Source organism: Pongo abelii, chromosome 11 (assembly GCF_028885655.2).
Source record: "Pongo abelii isolate AG06213 chromosome 11, NHGRI_mPonAbe1-v2.0_pri, whole genome shotgun sequence".
NCBI classification, from domain to species: Eukaryota; Metazoa; Chordata; class Mammalia; order Primates; family Hominidae; genus Pongo; species Pongo abelii.
In genome coordinates, this window is record NC_071996.2 from 108,978,390 (window position 1) to 108,993,109 (window position 14,720).

General features: G+C 48.1%; 1 protein-coding gene across 4 annotated transcripts in view; it reads left to right on the forward strand.

The window, feature by feature from the left end:
• The first annotated feature begins 5,190 nt into the window (after positions 1-5,190).
• Positions 5,191-14,720, forward strand: part of NRP2 (neuropilin 2) — a 116,815-nt gene continuing 107,285 nt past the window's right edge. For 3 of the 4 annotated variants that reach the window (XM_063712987.1, XM_063712988.1, XM_063712989.1), the window contains exons 1-2: positions 5,191-6,706; positions 6,891-7,163. In XM_063712987.1, coding sequence (XP_063569057.1) covers positions 7,091-7,163 — 73 coding nt within the window. In that variant the 5' untranslated portion in view covers positions 5,191-6,706; positions 6,891-7,090. Of the gene's footprint in view, positions 7,164-14,720 lie in introns of all 4 variants that reach the window. The other variant, XM_054549672.2, reaches the window with a different exon arrangement.

Below are 14,720 nucleotides of genomic sequence, written 5' to 3' on the forward strand. Positions count from 1 at the left end.
TGTCTCAATATCTCTGGAAGAATACGCAAAACCTGCATCAGTGGGGAAGAAGTGAACTGGAAAACTAAGGGACAGGTATGAAGTTTGTAGAGGATACTTTCTTGTGTAATTTGAATTTTTAAAAGATGTATGTGTACTATTTATTTTCTTTTTTATTTAATTTTGAAATAAATAAACAGCATCTGAGTCTGGAGACTGAAAAGGAGACTGCCTCTATAAATGATTTCTTGGTTGCAGCAGGAAGCAAGTGCCATTCCAGCCCCCTCCCCATCAGTGTGCTCATCCAGATACTAAGGGTTGATTGGCAGCTCAGTAAACTGTGTAGGAGTAAATATGAAGGAGGAGAGTGGGAACTAATGACTATGGTGGGTGTGAATTAACCCACCCTGGAGTCTCCTCAATAGCAAAAGGTCAGCTCCCTGACTACTGCCTTTCCATCAAGACTTTCATGCTCAAATTAGCAGCTATTGCCATCATAATGTAACAATCACCTGACATGTAGATGTCTAATTAAGGCACCATAAGTCACAGGTTACAAATTTGAAAACAGCAATAGCAACAATAAAAAAATCCCTTACAAATCTGTGGGGGATTTGATAGGGTACATATGCATGTGAATGAAGGCAAAGTAATGTGCACTCGTGGGTGGAAGATTCACCAAGAATTTCTTGGAATTTTCCAAGAAAATTCATCTATGAATTTAGTAAGAGAATGGGAATTTTCTCTTCAAAATATTTCTGAATGATTAAAAATTTCATATCGTAGCCCTAAAATATCCAATCGCATAACCTATAAGTGCTATGACATTACAAATACATTCTTGGCCTTTGGTTGTGATTACCAAGTGGAATCTGTATTTTTATGATAGGCTAGAAAAAGCCTTGTTGAAAAATATCTCCTCAAAAAGCCCTGCCAAGATGCCTGACATACTCATTAGCACCTGCTGTTTGGGAAAAGTACCCAATGCAAATACTATGATGATGGAATATCCATTGAAGCCCCATCCATGCATTAACAGTTTAAGGATAAAAGAGCATTAATTTCAACTTGCTTAGGTTGGCCTATGGAATTCAGACTGAAACCAGTTTTAAATCCATGAGTGAGAATGGGATCAGGAAAGAGTCATAGCCAAAACTCCAAACCAGATAAGGTTAAAAATCATTCAAGTCAACCCATCATTCTGTAGGTGAGGCAAGTGGTTCCAAATTGGTTAACAGAATTTTCAAGGACACCCAAGTAGAGACTGAAGGTCCAGCTGCCCTGTCCTCAAGGCTTCTGCTGCCCCCACCTGCTTTTCTGCGGTGGTCTCCACTGACGAGTGGAGCTGAGGCCTGAAGCTGGGAGAGCATCATAAAGACCCTGACTCCTGGTGAGTGCTCTGGGAAAGTCATCCGAGAGAGCGTAGAAAGAACACAGGATGGTAGACAATAATATGAATATAAGCTAGCCCTTCTCTTCCTTAGCCAAACAGACAGTGAGCATTTTCAAATGCTGCCTTGGTAATCAGAACTTCTGCTGATACTGGGGTTCCTTTCTTGGCAAACAAGTATGGGAACCACAGAGATTGATAAGGGTGTGAATTTCTATCGGTTTCTATGGGAATTATTCAGCTCTGGTCTTTTGATTCTGAAGCTGAGTTGTCCAACATGGTAGCTGGTAAGCACATGTGGCAATTTACATTTAAACAAATAAAGTTAAATACAACCTACAGTTCAGTGACTCACTCACACTAGCCACATTTCCAGTGCCCAGTAGCCATGTGAACAGCACAGAGACCACCGTCCTTGCAGAAGATTTAATGGAGAGTGCTGTTTTAAGGGAGAGGGTTGACTGGGTCTTTTTGATACGCTTATGCCTCAAAGGTAGAAAAATTAATGTAGCATAGGAAGATCAGACTCATGCTAGAGCCAGGCAGACTGGAAGAAGCAATAGGGCTTCTTTAGATTCTTTTTCCAAGGATTCCAGGGAGGTCTGAATGAATTTTGCACATTTTGCTGCTGCTTTTTAAATTTTGTCTCATAAGGGCCCCTCCTACCAGATCCAGTGTTTGTGTCTGAGGAAAAAATGAGATATACACACAATATGGAGTGAAGGAGATTTCAATACTTTATGGAAATCTGTAAGGATTCCAGAAACCCACCAAATAGAATATACTAGAAATATCAATTTAGAATAGAAATGTCAAATAGAAACTACTGGGCAATATTCAAGTATGCTGAAAAAAAAAAAGTTGATTGTTTAAAAGGCTAGTAAGAAAAAAAACCCAAAAAAACCTTAGTGACCAGAAACCTGGACTTTGACATCAAACAAAAGAGAGAATAATAAATTACGACCTATTCCATTTTAACTGAAGCTTTGCTTCTGAGACAGAGGTAGCTAAACCTTAACTAGGGCAGTGTGGTAAATTACAGATTAAGATGCAATTATGCCTTAGATCTTTCCTTTTCAGGGTGAGAGCTTATTGATGTTAGGGCTCCGATAAGGGGAAGCACTATGTGACACGTGATATCTATTGTGGAAGCATGAAACTTCTGGAGCTTTTAGATCCTGTGTTCCCGAGAGGCAAGACCTAAATCTGTCTTGCTCGCATACCTCTGGCATAGTCATGCATCCATGAACATTTCGTAAGTACAGTGGGATGAACACAGATGGAAAAGCATACCTGAAACGAACCTCTAGTAACCACCAATGGTTGAGTGGGCTGGTGGTGAAAGGTCTGGATCCAGCTCGTAAACCCATCAGCCGCTACTTTGAACATGTCCCTGCAAAGCTCCTGCCTGCATGAGGCGAGGCTTTTGGTGTTTTCAAATTGGCTCTCTGCAGTTGCTGCTAAAGGTCACAGGTAAATCTGGGAATTCCACCACTGCAGCATTTTTGAGAACTTGTTCTTGGTGGTTTTTCCAAGAAACCTGAAACATCTGCCCCATATTGAAAAGTACCCAGACAGGAAATGTGAAGGAATACTTGTCCGGGTTTCCTTCAATGGAAGAGCATTTATGGAAGGCTGTGTGTAAATAGAACACATCAGATCAGAAGTTCCCAACTACTGGTCTGTGGGGCTTTGCATCGGAATCACCTAAAATGTGTGTTAAAAATACAGATTCCCAAAGACCACTCCAGACCTAAGGAATTTCATCTGCAGGAAAATGGTTCCCAGGGATGTGAATTTTTAACACTTGCTCCAGGTGATGCTGATATACCCCTAAGGTTTGGGACTGTCTAGCTGGGAACACTTAACTTTCCACAGGGGTGTGGCTTGGTAACAGCTTTCTCTTAGCATCATTTACCAACCTGTTTCATGTTCCCCCACATCCCTTCCCATCAAAGGAATGGAATGTGGGGTGGATTATCTAGTATTATTTTACAATTAAGGATAACGACATGAAACATCCTAGGTGAGTCAGTGATGTGGCCAGGAATCTCAGCTTCGCTAATTAGCTATTTTCTAGTCAGCTCAGTGTTTTTGTTCACAAACCTGATTTTTGACACTGGCTTTTAGGTAGGCAGGCTTCCCCCTATGGGCCAGGGATGTGGACTCACAAAATACTGAAAAGCACGGTGCCTACCTAGCTCTTTACCACTATACCTCTGGTGGAAACCAAACCAACTGCAGTCAAACCCTGAGATCCCAGTCTAGAGGGAAACAAGACTGGCAGGTCTGAGCCAGTCCCGGTGTGAAGAATTTCCCTAAAGATTTGTTTTCCATGTGGCACATGTGAGATTTGTGTTTAGTTCCCAAGAGTCCTCGGAAGTCTTAGGTTAAAACAATTCTAAGCCCTCCCTGGGCCGGTGGGGTCTTGTTCAGAGTAGGCTGGGGAGAGATCGGCCTCACTCTGAATCTTCCCTGGTCTGATAAAGCACTTTGAACTCCTTGGAATTAAAAGCACCACCAGAAGTGTGACCCTAGGTGGTGTTACCATTATTTATTGAGTGCTGCCCCCTAGAGGATTAAAAAATGGCCTGGCCTCTTGAGTCCCCAGGGATGGAAACCTGAGACTCACTCTCTGTCCAACTGCAGGAAATGAGGCCTTCACCTAAGGGGGTGGGAAGGCTTGCAGCCCTGGTACAGAGGACTCCCAGGAAGTAAGTGAGCGTCCCCTGTAGGACACCGCTGAAAAATGAAAAGCTATAGTGTGGGCAACCAGGTCCAGCAACAAAACTGATTCTGACTTTTCTCTACTCTGGAAGCAGCCTGATGGGGACCTTCATCTCTGAGACCCCAAGACCAGAAGTCCAGGATTGTCATTCTTATGGTTCTCCAGTGGGCTTAGGTTTACCTTTTCTCTCTTCTTTCCCCCTTTCACAGTGCCCTTCACCTAAACCCTGGCTACATTATTCTCAGAAACAGGAGTCTCCCACATTGGGCACTGGCTAAAATGGTTTGGCATGCCTGGTGAGTGGTGGGGAGAGGTGATACTAAATGGCCCTCTCTATTCAGGGACTCTCACTACAGATAGTGTTCTTTGTCTTTAGATTAGCATCTTGGCAATGACATAAACCGGGATCTCTGCTTAAGGTTAATAATCCAAGCTGCTATTTTACTTTGTTAAATATTTAAGGCTTGGAGTCATTCTTTACAATTGAGCTTTAAAGAGAAGAAATGTAAATCTGGAGTTTTTAATAATGTGGATGTGTTCTCAAGCCTAGAAAGGAAGGAAGAAGGAAGGAAAGGAGGGAGGAAGAGGAAGGAGGGAGGCAAAGAGGGAATGAAAAGTAGCATTTAGGCTAGCCAGGAGACATGCTCCCTGGAAGAACTCAGAGGCCTCTGTTCTGTGCCTTTCCCAACCAGGCATCTGAGATTAACAGTGTGATACTCAGCCTGTGGATTTCCACTCTAAAATCCCGCCCCACCCCCCAACACAGCTTGGCTCAACTATTTGCAAATCACTTCTGATTCCATTTTGTTTTGGTTATCTCAGTGTAAATAACAGTTAAGTGGGAGTTACAGATTTTTCAAACACTAAAAGTGATAAACAAAGCTAATGGGCAAGTCCAGATAAGGAGGGAAACCACCCAGAAGAATCCACAAGTACAAGCCAAGAAGAAAATGGGTAGTCAGGTGTGTGTTTCTTGTCACTGAAACTGTATTTTTCTTAATCTACAGAAAACTTTACTTTCTTAATTAAAAAAAACTTAATCTGTAAACATTTTTCTGAATTTTCTTATTTTTCATATATCTCTTTTGTGGCAGAAAAGGTGTACATGAGCAGGGTGTAATTTAGGCTGTTTCTGTTGCAGTCTTTATGATAATGTAGTAATAGGTGTCTGGTGAAGCAAGACAGTTTGGAATCCACAAAGCCATCCTCAGAAACAAAGATACAAGTGTTTCCCCAACTGTTAGCTTGCAGTTCCCTCTAAACAGTTTTCACGCCTCCATTTAAAAATAGCTGGCATAATGATGTTTTCTTTTTCTAGGCTTTGTGACCACGTTTCCATGGGGGAAAATGTGAATAGACGTAGTTACAGTAGCATTTGGATGAGACGCCTTCAAGCACCTATACTTTTTCGGGGGAACTTGATGGAATCCAATTTAATTTAATTACCTGAAGAAATTATTTGCTGAAGAAAGTCTTTCCTCTTTTTAGGATAGTTACAAGTTAAAGGCGCAGGAGTAACGAAATCCTAACCCAGAGAGGAGCAGAGCATGTTTGGGACATAACAAAGGATCTGAGTAGTAAACGCAGCGAGTGTTTGGGGTTTTATTCAGACCGGGCTGACGATGTGTGTCGCCGCCACGCACCGCTGCCTGTTCGAACGCATGGCTGAGCTGCCGACCGGCTCGCTACCCCAAACACCATACGCCACCCAACTCGTCTTGTAACGCCATTGCGCGTGGCATTGTGTTGGGTTTTGCGTGTGTGGCATCGGAGTCGTGGAATTTAGGGGGAACAAGGCTTTTCCCTCCGTCCCCCCGGGGTCTGCCTCGGGTGGGGGCGACACGGCCAAGGGCAGCGCGCCCTGGGGGTGCCCGGGGGCGCTTCTTCCCCAGGGCGTTACGCACCGGCGGCCCGGCGCGGAGGTGCGCGGGGGCGATCTGGAGATGCCGGGCGGGCGAGGGGCGGTGGGGTGGGCACCGCCTTAACTTCGATCCTGCGGCGGCCCGAGAGAAGCCGCCGCCGCCCCGCCCGAGCTGGGTGCCGCGGCTCTCGGCTCTGCGCCGCGCGTCTCCGCGGCTGCCTCTTTAATCAGGAACACAGAAGGGGCGGGCCCTGAGCCGGCGCGTAATCGGATAGCTCTGCCGCGGCTCTGACATCCACATGCTGCTCGGCCTGAAAAGGCAGTGGGGAGCTGGAGGGCAGGCAGAGATCGCGAGCGAGGCACCAGCCTGCAGCCGGCCCCCAGCACATCCTCAGCCGCGCAGACACTCGGCGAGGTGGAGGTGAGGGCGGGCGCCAGCGAACTCGGAGAGGGGCTCGCTCACTCCCAGGCGATCCCAGCCGCCGCCGCCGCCGCACCAGCAGCAGCAACAGCAGCAGCAGCTTCCTTCCTCAGACTCCCCTCGAGAGGCTGACCAAGCTGGTGTAGCCGTTGGGGGAGGCTCCCGCCGGGGGAACCCGGCGAGGACAAGAGCAGGGCGGCCGCCTTCCACTCGGGCTGTCCGGCGGCGGCTGCCTCCGCCCGCGTGTCCGTCAAGGGTGCCGCGGGATGTGTGTCAGTTTACGCCTCTGAGATCACACAGCTGCCTGGGGGCCGTGTGATGCCCAAGGCAAGTCTTGGCTTTAATTATTATTATTATCATTATTGTTACGCTTGGCTTTCGGGAAATACTCGTGATATTGTAGGATAAAGGAAATGACACTTTGAGGAACTGGAGAGAACATATATGCGTTTTGTTTTTGAGAGGAAAACCGTGTTCTCTTCCCGGCTTGTTCCCTCTTTGCTGATTTCAGGAGCTACTCTCCTCCTGGTGAGGTGGAAATTCCAGCAAGAATAAAGGTGAAGACAAGCCACCAGGACTCAGGAGGGAAACGCTGACCATTAGAAACCTCTGCATAAGACGTTGTAAGGAGGAAAATAAGAGAGAGAAAAACACAAAGATTTAAACAAGAAACCTACGAACCCAGCTCTGGAGAGAGCCACCTTCTCCAGAATGGATATGTTTCGTCTCGCCTGGGTTTTCTTAGCCCTCTACTTTTCAAGACACCAAGTGAGAGGCCAACCAGGTAAGCCACTGAAAGTTTTTTATATTTATTGCAACATGGTTTCCCCTTTAAAAGCGACCGCTAAAGCAGGAAGGCCACGCAAAACGGCACAGAAGAAGGCTCCCTCAGTACTCAATAATTTAAAGAGAGATCCCAGCCGGCCCTTCCTACACCACCACGGCTGCTAAAACCCAACTTTCCTCTCCTGCTAGGAGTGTGTGTGTGTGTGTGTGTGTGTGTGTTTTGAAACAGAATTTGGCGGTGTTCACATGTCACATATGGACTGAATCAAAGGTTTAAAAATACTACAAAGCCTTTGCATTACAGTTTTTGGGATTTTTTTTCCCTGTCTTGAAGCAGAACACATCTCCCTTGAGTTTCTCCAACTAGCCAGTGAAATATAAATCATTTGCATTCCCTCCACTTAGCTACATTGAGCAATGTTAACTGAAGGGCTTGGGAAAGACAAGAGTTTAGTTTTGGTTTTCAGATGCTGTAGATTCTTTGGAGAATGGCTGGTTATGCCTCAGAATCATAAGGCTCAGGCTGGTGGAGCAAGTTGGCTTGTGGCTGAGATAGGCGCTTGGGGTTGGGCGCTGCTGGCAACCAAGACGGTTGGTCTCTTCTCTCTACATCCATGTGTTGTCTGGGAAAGTAAATCATATGTTCTTTTAGAAATTATTATTGGCTAAAACAAATTGCAGGCCCTCGAAGGTCTCTCACTCTTGTGAAGTGGTTAGAAACTTTTGAGTGGAATTTGTTCTCAACCACTGCCAAAAAGGGTGTGTGGACAGGCTGCTGTGGAGATAAGCATTTCGAGGCCCAGAACAGTCTGGGGACCGCATTTGTGGGGAGCGGCAAGGGGTATGCTCTGGAAAAGGGAATCCATGGGGAATGCAGTGGGGTTTGTGCTTCCTTCTGGGACCACTCTCTAGAGTGAGCCTCTCTACCCCTCTGAGAACAGTATCTGGAATCTAACAACAAGACTTTCAGCAGCTGCTACAGGTGATTGGAGATGGAGAAACCATCTATGGAGGAAATGGGTGAAAAAAAGGCGAAAAAGCCTTCCTGAAGTGCCCTCACCCAAGGCACTTGCAAGGCGATGGCGGCAGTGGTAGGGCTAACTCTGCAGCCTCCTGGGCATCCCCAGAACATCAGCTAGTGGGTCCTAGCCTTGCATCTAGTACTGTCACCCTTCCTTCTCCTCACGCCCCCCACACAGCACACACACCACTTTAAGCTTGGGCATTTATTTGAGGGGGGAAGAAAATTCAGAAATGCCTTTGCCACCCAGATCCGCACGTTTGCAGCTCTTTCTTTGCCATAAGTGGTCTTCAGGGCAGCTGCGAATTCTACCAAAATGATGGGTGGGGGTCCCACTTGGGGAGATTTTCTGGGCCTCCCCCGTTCCCTCTTGCTTTATTTCTAAATTCCCAGCTTGAAGCGGAATTAAATTACCTCTCACAGACCTGATGCTGCGTAAATTATGTATGTTTGTGTGATTCGCTGTGTGTGTGTGTGTGTGTGTGCACACGCGCGCGCGCCGTGAGGATGCCCACAGTATATTATGTATTCAGACACGGACTCCAGTAGGCCCCAGCGCGCGAGCGCGCACACACTGGCACTCACACTGGCGCGCACACACATGCAACTTTAGGTTCCGTGTGCTGTGCGGAGCGGGAGGGGTCGTGAAGACTCAGGGGCCATCTCCTACCCCAGATGTTCGCACATCTGTCCCCGAGCGCTGCTTGGAGTGTGTGTACGTGTGTGCGCGACACCCGCTTGGACCCACTCCCGCTCTGCCACCTGCCTCCCGCGCTCTCTGCAGAACCCCCTCCCATCCCAATCCCCAGCAGTGCTGCGTCACTTCCAGAGAAGCCCAGAGGCGCGGAGTTCGGGGCAACCTCGGACCCGGGGTGGGATCTCAGGGTGGGATTCGAAGCTGGGACCTGCCAGGGACCTCCAGCTGCCCAAAATGCGATCTCAAGCCGTGAGCTGCTCAGGCTTTCAGGCGGAGCAACGCACTGGCACCCGGGGAGCCGGCAGCGGGTGCCCAGGGCAAGGCCAAGCTACACCTCTGACTCACCCGGTGTGCGCCGGTCGGGAGGGGAGCCTGGTTCAGCCGCCGCCGCCGGCGACTAGAACCAATTCTGTGCAGGAGCAAGATGGGGCAGAAGGTGCGCGCGGGGGAGCAATTGAGCAGATAACACGGCGGTCGCGGCTCGCGGCACCTTGGGCTGGCGCGTGGCTGGGAGGCCTCATGGGCGACGCGCACCAGGCTGCGCCTCTCCCCACTGCGCCGCCTCGCCAGACCGCAGTGCAGCCGCTAGCCTGCCTCCCTCCCTGCCCCGGGCGCCCCCGCCAGTCCCCTGCGCTCCGCTCTGTGCGGCAGGCTCTCCGCGACCCCTAGAGAGACGGCTTTGAGTGGCGGAGGGCCGAGGCCGGCTGGCTTGGGAATCCAAACGCTGGCCCAACTGGGTGATAGGAAACTGGGGTGGGATTTCGGAGAGGAGGGCGGAGAGAGGCGGGAAGGAACCAGCTTCAGCCGCAGGAATGCGCGCAACTTGCACAGACTCTAGAAGCGCGGCGCGCCCAGCGCCCGCCGGTGCGCAGGAACAGGTGAAGAGCACGCGGCGCTCGGCCATCCACGTGGTGGGGACGTGATAGCCCCTCAGCTCTCCTCCTAGCCCTCCCTCCCCTTCCCCGCCCCCCAGCGCCGTCTCTAACGCCGCATCGATTTGTTTGGGCTACGCAGCAGAAACAGAGCCCAGCGATCCATAAACATTCTATTAAGCAAAAATATTCCCAGCGAAAGCAAAACCGAGGCTGAAGCCTCCGCGAAGTTGGCCGCCTCCAACTACACCATGCTTGTGCCCTCCTCCTCCTCCTCCTAAGGACACCCCCAGGGAAAAGCCTGCGGCATTTCCTCAACGCTGCCCTATGCCGGAAAGTTAGGTCTCGGCTGCAGCGCTGGTCTCCAGAGAAGCCTCTGCCTGCAGTCGCCGGCGAGTTCCCGCCTCCCCTCCCCAGCGGCCTCGCTCTTTGCTTTTCCACGTGAGAAAAAGAAATATTCACGGCCGATGCTTCATTTTCACTGATTGATTTCTTTTTAATATCAACACAAGTTAATGGAGGCGAGGCGCGCTGTGATTAAAGGGCTGCCCCCGCCCTTCGACTCCGGCTGGCTGCGCCGCGGGTCTTTCCCACCGGGTCTTTCCTACCGGATCGCAGGCGTCCAGCGGCTGGGTGGCGGGCGCCGGTAGCCCTAGTGTTTGGAGGTGGGGGAGGGATTTGGAATGGACTTGTCGCCCCCTCTGGGAATCATCTGGGTTGGGGAACCGTCGGGAATCAGCTTTCCAGACCAAGTTTTAGGGGAGCTTGCCCATATGCGTTGCGGCTTCTGCGGCTGCGGCTGAATTTCTTGTGAAGGGTAGAAGATCCACGCTCAGGTTTATTGGCGTGTGCTCCCTGCTCGGCTCCCCTCCCTCCACTTCCTTTCCTTTCGGTTTCAGACAGAGAGGAGAGCCCCCTGGCGCTAGCCATTCCCGATCAGCGCCCTCTAAGAACGTCCCTTTTGCTAGAGTTAATCATGATCTGCGGGGGACTGGGTTTTGCTCAGAAAATCATTCAAGTCCTGACAATGGGTTTCTTCAAATGGTGGCAACTCCCAGCCCTAATGTCCCCACCTCCGGGACACATCGCTTGGGGCCAAAAGAACCCAGACCCCATAACCATCTACCCCTCCCCTCCTCGTCTGGAGAGCTTTGATCTATGCTTAGGTTTTAACGCCATTGCCATGGACACGCGCAGATTCTCGGTCAATTCACCCTTCCGTCTGGACTGGATGATCAGATAAGAGGTGTAAATTGGCTGTGGGAGACAGGTCTGGGTTCAGACAAATCCTGAAAGAGAAGCAATGACGGTCTAGGCGCCGGATAAGGGTTTGAAGTGTTTCTTTTAGCCTGTCTCCCCAAAATGTGAGATGGCCATTGGCGAGCATAATAATTTGCAAGTAAACTGTGAACTCCTAGATTTTACGCAGACGTCCCGCTCTAGGCTCTAGGGATTGGTCTCATGCCCACATTAAATGGGTGCCCAGTAAACATTTCCCCTGTGATCAGCTCCTGGAGGTAGGGAAGTTGTGGCCAGTTGCCAGCAGAGCACACAGTGCAAAACAGTGGCAAGAGGAGCACTCCCCAAAGGGCCCCGGGCAGGCCCCTATTCGTCCAAGCGGTGCCTGGTAGAATTGTGAATGCGCCAGCGCACATCAGGTTTGGAGTTTTATGTCATCCCACAGAGCCCTCAGACATTAAGCCACGGAGCACTCAACTGGCAAAATGAAAGATTGGAAGGCTGCAGTGACTGGAACCCAGGCTACCCAGACAGGACTCCTGCTGTCTACCAAATGGCTCTGATCCCCTGCTGTTGAATGTATCAAGTCCACGTTCTGCAGCAGAAAGGCCAGTTCCTATCTTCCAGGCATAGAAAAAGCTAGGAATCCAAATGCCAATTCATATGCAGTGAGGCACGAATACAAATAACAGTGAGGGAGGGGTCTGGGGTCAGTGAGGAGAGACACCAGGGACCAGATGATTCTGGGGACCCTGGTGTTTTTCATTTCACTCAAGTCTTCCTTAAAGCAATCAAGAAAATGAACTGACTCAGGGTGATCTGAGTGTAAGACAATTCTGAGTTGACAGAATTCAAGAGCCAGGTAAAGAGGTTTCCAAATATATTCTCCAAAGGTCCAGTTTGGAAAGACTTTAGGAACTTGCGCTATCTTCCTTTTTTAAAAGATAGAGCAAAAGCAGAATATCTTTTTAATTTCTTGAACTGACAAGAAAGGACTTGAAAAGTGTCATCTGGGCAATGGCTTGTAGTGTTATTAACATATCTGAGGTATTGTATTATCTGACCATCATTTGCAACTGGATAATCTTTGAGGTACCTTCCTTGAGTGGCAGATAAGTATACTGATCACCAGAAGTTAGTCTTTGTACTGTTCCTTCCAGGTAAGGACTTGGCTATTTGCTGGTTTTTGTTTTTTAATTAACCCATTTCTGGAAGATGTTGCAGAAGTTTGTCCTGGAGATCTACAATATTTTTCAAAGCTTTATCTGCCTTGATGAGAAATGGTTGAAGGCTTAATGGTTTCATTGCCTAACAGGATTCAGTGGAGTTGGATTCCAGGACACAGTGGCCTTGTATCATGGCTGGCCCTCCAGGAGAAAGCATCTTCTAAAGGTTTGGGAAGCTGTCAAGTTTAGATAAGGCTGAGCTCCGATCCTCTGGGACCTTGGTTGTATTAATAAGGAGAAATTAATTTTTAACCACTGGGAACATTGCCAAATTATGTGACCTTTGGCAGACCAGCTGTGCTATAAAAATAAATCCCCCATTTCTGAAAATGCTACTCCTATCCAGTAGAACAATAACAGTGTGGCATTTAGGATACAGAAGAGTAGGATTGAGAAGAAAGGAGAGAAATAGGAGTTGGCAAAAAACAAAAAACAAAACAAAACAAAAAAAACAAAAAACCTTCGATGTTGTGATACATGGTTTCAGACCTGAACGTCCTATCCATCACCCCACCTCCCCAGCCTCATGCCTAGGGTTTCCAGAACACAGGAAAGAGGTCCAGGATGACAAGGAGCAGAGTGCCTGTGTGTACAGGGAGAGGAGAAGGTGTTAAGTGCTTCCAGCCCACTCACACTCCAGCCTCAAACACATCTCTCATTGTTCACACAGACAGAGTACTGGCACAGGCAGAGAAAAGGGGGTTTTCAAACAGGCAAAATGTTTGTCTTTCCCTAAATGCTACCAAGTAGGTTTGCCACTGAGAAGTTTTGTGGGGATCATCCCTGGCCTTTCCAGTTTCTGAAACATGGGAACTAGACTGCCTGGGTTTAGAATCTAGCTCAGCCACTTGCTGGCTCTGTGATCCAAGTATCCTGTGTGATCAGATACTTAGGCTCTGTGCCTCAGTTTCCTTGTCTGTAAATGTGTTTGGTAACGATACCTACTTCATAGGGTTGTTAGGCTATGTCAGATTATGTAGAATACTGTTTGGCACATATGAAGCCTATTCTGAAGTCACTGAATCTTTAAAACTGTTTCAGTGGGATTAGTGGAATCTTGTGATCATAGAAAGCACACTATAACCATTGTGGTAAGTTGATTTTCCTGAGATTTTAAAAATAATTCTTATTCTCAGTTCTTCCACCACCAAACCTCTGTGTTTTGTAAGCACCATATTATCTCTCGCCACGCTCTTCTTCAGAGAATATTCTCTGCTGGGTTCTTATCTTAGATTTATGTCTCCCTTGCATTTTTTCCCTCCTTCTTCCTCTGTTTTCAGTATTCTTACCTCCTATTTTCTTTTTAATCTCTCATTTCCTTTCCTTTTCCTCCCCTTCCATCCTTCAACACTGAGAGTGTGCTCAGCAGGGAACACTGTGTTTAAGGCGCTCTCCCGAATATGTAAGAACTTCCACTCTGGCACTAAGGCCCTTCAGCAGCTGAACTCAAAAAAGTCATCATAAAGACAAAATAGCTTTTACCCAGCAAGACTCTTAATAATCCCATTTCCCTCTGGGTCTTCATAAAGGAGTCATTATCTAATCCAGAAAAAAAGGAGGGGCTAGGAGTAACAAAAGAGAAGCTCTCGGTAGCACAGAGTGCACAAGGCTGCCGGCCAGCTGAGTGTACGTGGCCGTGGTACCCTGCTCCCGCCTCCACAAATCCTGTGATAACCAGTAACCAGTTCTGGAGAGTCTTTCAGCAGAGAAGATAATGGGAATTGCAAATTACTAGACCGAGTGCTAACAATAATTGTTTGGATACAGGGGAAAAAATAAAACAGATGTGCCCCAAAGGCATTCTAGGGGCTAGAGAAAGGAAAACGAGGAGGGGTTGAGTAAAGAGAGGTGGGCTGAAACCAAGCACAGGAAAACCCAATACCAACCAATGGCTTAGTGATGAAGTAATAGCATCTTCCTGGCGGTACAGATAACCAATATTTAAAGTTGCCTTTGGAAGTGCGGGGGTTGGAGTGAAGGGGACAAAACCCCTGAGATAAATTAATTTTACTAGTATTAAAATTAAAATGGCCAAGCGTGGTGGCTCATGCCTGTAATCCCAGCATTTTGGGAGGAAGAGGTGGGCAGATCACCTGAGGTCAGGAGTTCGAGACCAGCCTGGCCAACATAGCAAGACCCCATCCCAGCTAAAAATACGCACACACACACACACACACACAAAATAGCTGGGTACGGTGGTGGGCGCCTGTAATCCCAGCTACTTAGGAGGCTAAGGCAGGAAAATCTCTTGAGCCTGGAAGGAGGAGGTTGCAGTGAGCCGAGATTGTGCCACTGCACTCTAGCCTGGGCGACAGAGTGAGACTCCATCTCAAAAAAATAAAATAAAATAAAATGTGAATGTGCTTTGAACTTTATCATTATTATCTGCTTTAGGGTGTTCTAGGAGACATAGTTCACACTAAGTGTACCTTGACCTACTTGTGACTAGGTATTATTATCCCAGACAAGTTATTCAAACTCTCAATTCACCACTAAGAAA